General features: G+C 45.3%; 2 protein-coding genes across 3 annotated transcripts in view; one reads left to right on the forward strand and one right to left on the reverse strand.

Moving 5' to 3' along the window:
• Positions 1-8907, reverse strand: part of mtch2 (mitochondrial carrier homolog 2) — a 37573-nt gene extending 28666 nt beyond the window's left edge. For both annotated transcript variants that reach the window (XM_055649849.1, XM_055649848.1), the window contains exon 1: positions 8755-8907. In XM_055649849.1, coding sequence (XP_055505824.1) covers positions 8755-8841 — 87 coding nt within the window. In that variant the 5' untranslated portion in view covers positions 8842-8907. The remainder of the gene's footprint in view (positions 1-8754) is intronic.
• LOC129705924 (basic phospholipase A2 F17-like) lies at positions 1210-2263 on the forward strand. The gene has a single exon (XM_055649851.1). The coding sequence runs from the start codon at positions 1311-1313 to the stop codon at positions 1830-1832; it is 522 nt and encodes a 173-aa protein (XP_055505826.1). The 5' UTR covers positions 1210-1310; the 3' UTR covers positions 1833-2263.
• Positions 8908-9017: the final 110 nt, after the last annotated feature.

The following is a 9017-nucleotide window of genomic DNA, read 5'->3' on the forward strand; positions in this document are numbered from 1 at the left end:
TGTTGCTTGTAAATAAATCCTGATCATAGTTTAATTGTAGAAATTGGGCTCTTATTGTAATACTTTGCAATCTCATTCAAGGCAATGATATACTGAGATTAAATATGAAACTCAGCCACAATTCAGTGCAGTAGACAGAAAGAGATGCAAGTCAGTTTGTTTTTGGGCAGTGTGTGACATGCATCTTGGGGGCACTGGTCTCCTTTATACCACACACATTCTTTGGGCAAGAGCAATTTGTTACCCTGTCTCTGCTGCTTTGATTGCGCTTGAGAAGCCATTATTTTCTTTTGATCTGGATAAAATAATGAAAACCTAGCGTTATATCGAGGTAGATTTTGCCAAACAGAAGACGCAGCTTTCTAACTATAGCAAACACAAGCATGATGCGGTCCTATGGATTTGTTTACTTGCTTCAACATTTTCTTAAATTACATGCATTGCTCCTGTGGTTTTATTGGGCTCTGCCCCCAGCATTAAATACATTCTTGAAAGCCACGGTGGTTGATACTTAAGTGAGAATAATCAGTAATCCTTGGATGGAGGGGCACAGATGGGGAAAGGAGTTGGTGCAGGGGGAGATGGAATTAAAAGTCAAAAGGAAGACATCTGCACTCTGTGGAGATTGACCTTCAGTGCGTACTCACACAAGGATGTAAACCGCTCTTAATACAATGTACAGTAAAAATCAAATTCAAGAATGATGATGAAATCACGTGCAGTATAGAGTAACACTGTCCAGGACATGATATTAAGTTCCAGCAGCCTCAGTGTATCGAGCATGGTTAATAACTCACTATCTGAAAGAGTTAGAATGACAAAGATCGCCCAATAATTTACAACAGAATAAATGAAACCAGCATCTGTAGTTCCTTCCTACACAAATTAAAACCAAATGCCATTTTAACGCCTTGAAGGAACAAGGACAATATTACAGAGAGTCAGGAATCCCGTGAAGCAATACACTGGCCATTTTTATAATTTCCAGGTACAGGAGACATTTCACTGCTTTTACCTGAACACACACGCGCGCCCATATTTACACTCACTCACAAATACAATAAATTTGTTTTTACTGTTTCCACCCACAAGAAAAAATTTGTCATTACTTCAACAACCCCTGTTATTCTCAAATAACTTGGAATACTTAGAACTGGCCAGAAAGTCACAGTTCAGAGAATGAGAAGTGTGAGAAGGCGGGCCAAGAATCACATGATGTGTGGAAAGGGAGGATAGAATATATAGCGCTGAATATAAAGCCAGGAAAGCACAAAGCAGCAGAGAGTGAGAAAGCCGGAAGGAAAAACAAGATGAAGGGATTCTCGGTGTCCATCCTGTGTGCTATGTGGATGTGCCTTTGCCCCTGCGCTGAGATGGGTCAGTCTTCACCGCGAGAGCGGCGAGGGCTCTTTAACATGGCCATGACCCTCTGGTGTTACCGCTCCAAACTTGCCATTCCCCTTCTCAAGATCAACAATTACGGCTGCTACTGTGGAACTGGGGGCTCCAGCAGGCCCGTCGACCAGGTGGACCATTGCTGCTTCCTGCATGACTGCTGCTACCACCACACCAGGGTGACCCTCGGCTGTCACAGCCAAGTCAAGTGGAGTCTGTACAACTACACGTGTCGCAAATCTCAGACGACGTGCAAGGGAAGGACTGTGTGCACCAGGATGTCATGCGAGTGTGACCGAGCTTTTGCAGAGTGCTTGTCCCGGGCAAAGCCCAGGGCAAAGCATTACTTCTACAAAGCGGGGCTCTGCAAGGAGAAAAAATCCGTTTGCCCAGTGGGCTTTCCCAGCTCCTCAACTATCATGAACTGGATAAAGTAAGGCATGTAAGCCTGAACCAACTCAAGCATGAGGAAGCTGCAGCATTTGTTCAAACTAGCCTACTACAGTAGGTCCACACTGAGGCGACTTGCTCACAGGTGAGGGGCACTCAGAAAGGTGGAAGTGTGCAGAAATTGTAAATGCCTGAAATATATCATTTTATTATATAATATATATTATCTTATTAGCCACAATACATATTATTGCACAATTTTCAGCTTTTGAATTAAAAATATTTTTATTAATTCATACTGTATCAGTCTCAAAGGTGGCCCAGAATAAAGTTAGTACATGGTATTACACTGCATTAATAGAGCATGTCATAGAGTCTGATGCCAAATTTGTTTCACAGTTAACTGTCAATCTGATGCATTGAAGCTTGATCAGGGGCAGATATCACACAAGATTCCTGTTGCTTTAGATTTTTTGAACCTAAAAGGAAGAAGTAGGAGTTTCAGAAATAAACATTCATCAGGTCAGGCAATATCTGGGACAATAAACAAAATTAGTGTTTCAAGTTGAAGGCTCATCATGAGAACTGGAAAAGAGAGAAAATATTTCTGTTTTAAGTTGCAGTTGCAAGAATGGACAGGACTAATGGAATACCGCTGAAACGGCAAGTTAGGTTTGTCGTGGTAATATGGTATGTATAAAGCTGTACATGGTGCATACTAATTAAAAGAGCAGTTCAAGAGGGGGAAATAACAACAAAATATGAAAGTTGCAAAGTGCAGGTCAGAGAGGTGTTGGAGAACTGGAACTAAAAGGAAAATGTTAGCAATTCTCAGCAGTGTCTATGAAGAGAGAAAACTGTGATTAATGTTACAGATACCTTGCAGCAGAGCTGATACAAGCAGGAAAAGATAAAACTGTTGAATTTAAAATTGTCCCAAATGCTGTGTGACATTAATGGAGCAACATGGAGGCCACAGACAGAGGTTGGAATGGGGTGAAGCATTAAAGTGAATGCAAAGAAGGGAGCTCAGGGTCACCCACCCCTGCAGATTGAATGGTGCTCTGCAAAGCAATCACCAAATCTGCATTTTGTTTCTCCAATGTATGGAAGACCAGACTGTAAACATAGAATGCAGTAGAACAGAGTGCTTCATGGCCCTGTCCCACGATGCGAGTTCATTCAATAGCTCTCCCGAGTTAAAAAAAAAAATCAGACTCGTGGTAAGCACGGAGAATGAACGTAGCGGGTACGTCGGAACTCGGGGACGTCTCTTAGCAGCTCGTAACGCTAACGGCAAGTACTCGGGAAGACTCACTAACGGCAGGTAAGCTCGGGAAGACTCGTGAAGATTTTTCAACAATGTTGAAAAATGCCCACGAGAGCCCCGAGTACCGACAAGCGGCCATTACCGTAAATCTCCGCTTTCGAATCAGGGCAAACTCGGGTGAACTCTTTGAATGAACTCGTACAATGGGACAGGGCTTTAACTTGGAATCTTTGATGATGGGAAGAGACAAGATAAAAGTAAGTATAGTTGGGAAAGCAGAAATATGCAGCTGGCCAGATAGCATACATGAAGGAAGAAACAGCTAATATTACAGATCGTTGATCTTTCATCAAAACGTTGAAAAAAGTCTTAAATAAAACATGTTTTGAGTTTAGGGAAAATAGGGAGGGTGATAGAAGACAAAAGGGAGGGTCTGTGATAGTGAGGCCAGAGGATGTGATAGTACATGTTGGAAGTGATGGATTAGTGCATACCAAGTATTTGAGGGCAATCTTTAGATAGGACATGAAGGTAATCTGAAAATACCAGAAGAGGAGCAGGAAAATTATTCCAGAGCATGCAAAGTATCCAGAGCTGGAAATATCTATCCGTAACCCCACATATTCCCACAGCCAATTCAACTGTACCTTCTCCCATCTTATTACCTGCAAGGATTCCAATCCTTTCTTCTGGTTTCCCTATCTCTATCACATATGTTCTGGCAAACAACCTTTTCAGTGCTTTTGAATCGCCTTCCTTTCCCTCATTCATACATTCCGCTCCACCAAAGTTGATAGGGTCCAACTGCATTTGTTCTACTTCCCAAACTTTCACTCACTGTCCTCACCTTCCACCCGATCAGCCTCCAACGGAGTCACCACTAGACACATCTTTCACCTCCTCTTCAACATTCCAGAAAGATAGTTTCCTTTTGTTCATTCTTCTATTTCCTTGAGAATCCAGTTGCCTGTCACTTAATGTATAGGAAGGAACGGCAGATGCTGGTTTATACCAAAGATAGACACAAAATGCTGGAGCAACTCAGTGGGACAGGCAGCATCTCTGGATAGAAAGAATGCGTGACGTTTCAGGTCGAGACCCTTCTTCAGACTGAGGTCTGATGCAGGGCTGTGGAGTCAGAGTAATTTTGGTGCTGCTGGAGTCGGAGCTGGTAAAAAAGTCCCGACTCCGACAACATAAATCAGAAAAAATCCCACTTTTTAAACATACCGCACACTTTATTTCCACCCGAGAGAATGAGAAATCACATTGGTGCTGCCATCTGGCGTTTAAAATGGGTTTAAAAGGTGGCCTGATGATTCATGCAGTTCTTATGAAATACCATCTTGTGTAATGTCATCATAGCAGTTTTGAATTATTATACCTACGGGTCGGGGTCGGAGTCAGAGTCGGACACACAAGAAATCAAGGAGTCGGAGTGTTTTGGGTATTGACTCCACAGACGCTGAAGTCAGTCTGAAGAAGGGTCTCGACCTGAAATGTCACCCATTCCTTCTATCCTGGAGATGGTGCCTGTCCCGCTGAGTTACTCCAGCATTTTGTGTCTTTCTCCCTGTAATTTAAATTCTCCATCTCACTCTCACAGGCCATTGCTTTTGACCTCCCACACAGTTCCAACAAACTTTAATACCTTTGACCTCCAATAATGTTAGAACAAAGTTCAATGCAAACTTTCAAAACAACACCTCATGTTCTCATGTGATATTGCAGTTCACAATAATGCCAGGTTTTCGGTCGTACACTCATTTTGAAATTGTGGATTGCACCAAGTCTAGGTTAATAATAAAAATCCAAAAAAGCAGCAGCTAAAATAGATTCCCAGAGAACACCGCTGTTCACCTCACTCTGCTTCAAACACCCACCATTTATCATGGCCCTCGTTTTTCTGTTACTTAGCCAACATCACATCCATGCTTTCAATATCCATTTTAGGTTTAGGTATATTTTTGTCATGTGTAAGAAAGTACAGTAAAAAGCTTGTTTTTGTATAATCTGCAAACTCAGGTTGGATAATACTATACATAAGGTAGACAAAAAGCTGGAGCAACTCAGCGGGACAGGCAGCATCTCTGGAGAGAAGGAATGGGTGCCGTTCCGGGTCGAGACCCTTCTTTGGACTCAGTTACTCCAGCATTTTGTGTCTACCTTTGATTTAAACCAGCATCTGCAGTTCGTTCCTACACATAAATACAATCAAGCCAAACTCAAGTACAAAGGGACACAAAAAATACAGTCCTCAGCAGTGTATCGCAAAACTTCCACAGACAAAAGTCTAACGTCAGTAATGGGGTAGAGAGAATCGAGACGGTACACTAGTTTATGGAAAGACCATTCAGAAGCCTGATAACAGAGGGGAAGAAACTGTTTCTGAATCTGATGGTGCACGGTTTCAAGCTTTTGAATCTTCTGCCTGACGGGAACAAGGAGAAGAAATGGCCAGGGTTGGAAATGTCTTTGGGTATGTTGGCAGCTTTCCCCAGTCAGCATGAAGTGTAGATGGTGATTATATCACATGCTTCAAATTTACTCAAAAATCCTGTTCTATGGCACCTTATCAAAAATTGTGTAACTATATTCATCTCATCAACTTTGCCTGTCATCTCATCAAAAGGTTCTCAGTTTGGTTAAACATGATTTGCCCTCAAACTCACTCTACCTTTTCTTAATTTCTGTCTCAGAACCATGTTTCATAAACTTTTCCCAGCATCGTGGTTGAACTGACTAGTCTGTGGCTAAAAATGTTTAAAAAAAGTCTGCAGATGATGAAAATATAAAATATAAACAGAAAATGGTGGCAATATTAAAGCATCTAAGGAAGAAAAATATTTCAAATTGAAGACCCTTTGACAGAACTGCAGTTGCTGGGCTTATCCTTATTTCCCCATTCTAGTCTTTCCAGTATTACATTTTATTCTTCCTCTTCTGGTAATTTTAGATTTTGATCATAACCTTCCACTTACGACTCTCCCAGGCACACCCACTGTTATTTACAAACTTTTATCTTCCTCAATCACAACCAGTTTGTCATTCCAAGGGACCTAATTTATATCATAGACCATCCATTTGTTCTACTCTACTTCTCCTTTATTTCAACTTCAACTTGTTTCATTTCCCACTCTTTTTAGTTCTAGTGAAAGTTGGTTAACTTGAACCTCTGTTAAATGTACCACAGATGTTGCCTGACCTTCCATGTAGGATAAAGCAGCCCCCCCTTAATCCTGCACACTCACCAACTCACGAGCCACAAATCCTGCAGATTTACTGAAGCTGAACAAGTGTCTCGACCCGAAACGTCACCCTTTCCCCAGACATGCTGCCTGACCCACTGAGTTACTCCAGCATTTTGTGTCTATCTTCAATTTACTGAAGCTTGGATTGCATACATTCACCAAACCCTCCAGACTGACTGTGCCTCTGTACTTGGAGCAAAGACCTAGCTGGTACAAACATCATCATTCCCTATTCACTCACTATGTGGATTTAAATTCAGCATTCAGGTAAAACAATATGAATGCAAGATGATCATACAGACTTTTATTAAAATCTCATTAAGCCAAAAAGAGAGCAATAGATCAGTGCATTTCTCTCTGGCCTAGCAAGGCTGAGGTTAACCAGGGCCACTTTCCTTTGACTGAGGCTGAAGGAGGAAAACCTTTTTCTATGATCTTGCGAAGCTGTCGTAGGCCAAAAGCAATTATTTACATCACTGTAAAACGTTTCTGAACAGCATTTTCTTAATGCACGAAAGATTTCTCAAATTTTTAATAGAAACATTAATGAAATAAGATGATGGGAAAGTGATAGGAGACCAAACACCATTGCAACATTGACCTTATCGGAATCTCCCAACAATAACATGTTTCAAAGAGAGGAGAAGCCTACAAGATGGTGACATCGGCGCACAAAGTTGATGGGTGCCGTCTAGTGGGTTGAGGCAAGGGAATGGCGAGTTTGTGGGTTTAGGTGTTGGCAGAGTGGGCCACTGGAGGCCCTGCAGCAGCCAAGGTTTTGCCTGGTTCAGGAGTCGCTGGAGGCCACATGGAGGTGGAGTGCACGGCCAGACACGACAGCAGAAGCATGGAATGACGGAGCAATAGCAGAGGTCATCAAAAACATCGCTAGGCCAGGCCGATCCCTGGAACACCTACCCAGTGCCACTGCCAAGAAAACGGACTTTAAAGTATTTGAGACTTGAAGGGCACAAGGTAGCACTGGAAATTACTGTACTGTCTTGCTGAAGTCTACTATTCTTACACTACAATCGTTGCACATTTGTACTTATGATTGTGTTTATGCATAGTATGATTTTCCTGAATTGTATGCAAAATAAAGAATTTCATTATATCGAGTACAAGTGACAATAAAGTACCATTGAATCATTGAGCTAGGTTTTCCTTCTTCATTCTCACTAGGGTAATGACTGCCACCATGTTGTGCTGCAATGTCAACACAATCCAACCGCATGCAGGGCGTTGCACGATTAGATGATATATCCAATACCAGAAATCCAATCTTCTCTTCAAAAACAAACATCCCTGACAATGCAAAACAGTGCCAACGATGTTCCCACAGCACAGTATCCCTTCCCAACCTCTGACTGATATTCAACCTATCCATTGTTCTGTCAGATTAGGAAGGCTGATGGTGCACCACCCAAGGCATAATTCGCTGCAACACTACCCAGAGGCACAAATAGGGAGTGGCCTGATACAGGTAAAGAGAGAAAGAGATCTCAAGGGATGTGAGGGGGTCTGAGTTTGAAGGGGCAAGCATGATCACCAGTGAGAACGAGAGGAATGAAACGTTACATAGTGGTGTGGAATGATGTAGGGTTGGGCAAGGGGCTGTCACCCAGTAGGAGGGGGATGGCAATGGGAGGGGGGGGGGGGGGGGGGGGGTCACCCAGTGGGGTGGGATGATCATGGGTGAGGGGTGTTACCCATTGGATGGGACATGTAGAGTTGGGGGTGGGTCACTAAGTGAAGTAGACCCGATGGAGCAGGGGGTATGGGGAGGGTCACCCAGTATGTGGGACACTGGCGCGATGGAGGGTGGTGGGGGGGGGGGGGGGGGGTGTGAGAGTGGAGGATGAGTGGGTGAGGGGAGTGTTTGGGTGGAGGGTGAGGGGGTGTGAGTGGGGTTGTGGGTGAGGGGGGGTGTGAGTGGGGGTGAGGGGAGTGTGTGGGGGTGGAGGGTGGGGGTGTTAGTGGGAGGTGGGGGTGAGGGGGTGGAGGGGGGGGGGGAGTGGGGGGGTAGGGGTGTGTGAGTGGGAGATGGGAATGAGGGTGGAGGGTGAGAGGGGGTTGTGGGTGAGGGGGGGTATGAGTGGGGGTGTGGGTGTGGGTGAGGGGGTGAGGAGGGGGGTGTGTGGGTGAGGGGAGTGTGTGGATGGAGGGTGAGGGGGTGTTAGTGCGAGGTGGGGGTGGATAGTGAGGAGGGGGTGTTAGTGGGGGGGTAGGGGTGTGTGTGGGAGTGGGGGGTGGGGGGGGGGGTGGAGGGTGAGGGGGGTGTGAGTGGGGGGGGGGGGAGAGAGGGGGGTGAGGAGGGGGGATGTGGGTGGGGGGTGTGAGGGGTTAGGCCCGTTGCCATGGGGACTGCATCCTGCCCCCCCCCCACGCGGTGCCCAAGGCCCAAGGCTCCGGGTTCCCTCCCGACCGTCGCCATCGCTCAGCTCTCACCTGAATGAGCACCTTGACGTACATGAGCGGGTGCGACAGGACCGTCAGCCCCGCCCCGAGGTACAGCTGGCTCAGTGTGTCCGCCATGGCTGTCCCAGCCCGCACGCCAGCCCGCCCGCTCCGGATCCGCGTCACCCCGGCGGGAGGGCGGGATATCCGCTTCCCTTCAGTCCCCCTCCTCTTCCTTTTCCTCCCCTTCTATTTTTTCCCGCCCCCCCCCTCCTCCTCCTCTCCTCCTCCCTCCTCCACCCCCCTCCCAACCC

This window comes from Leucoraja erinacea, chromosome 18 (genome assembly GCF_028641065.1).
Source record: "Leucoraja erinacea ecotype New England chromosome 18, Leri_hhj_1, whole genome shotgun sequence".
Classification (NCBI taxonomy): domain Eukaryota; kingdom Metazoa; phylum Chordata; class Chondrichthyes; order Rajiformes; family Rajidae; genus Leucoraja; species Leucoraja erinaceus.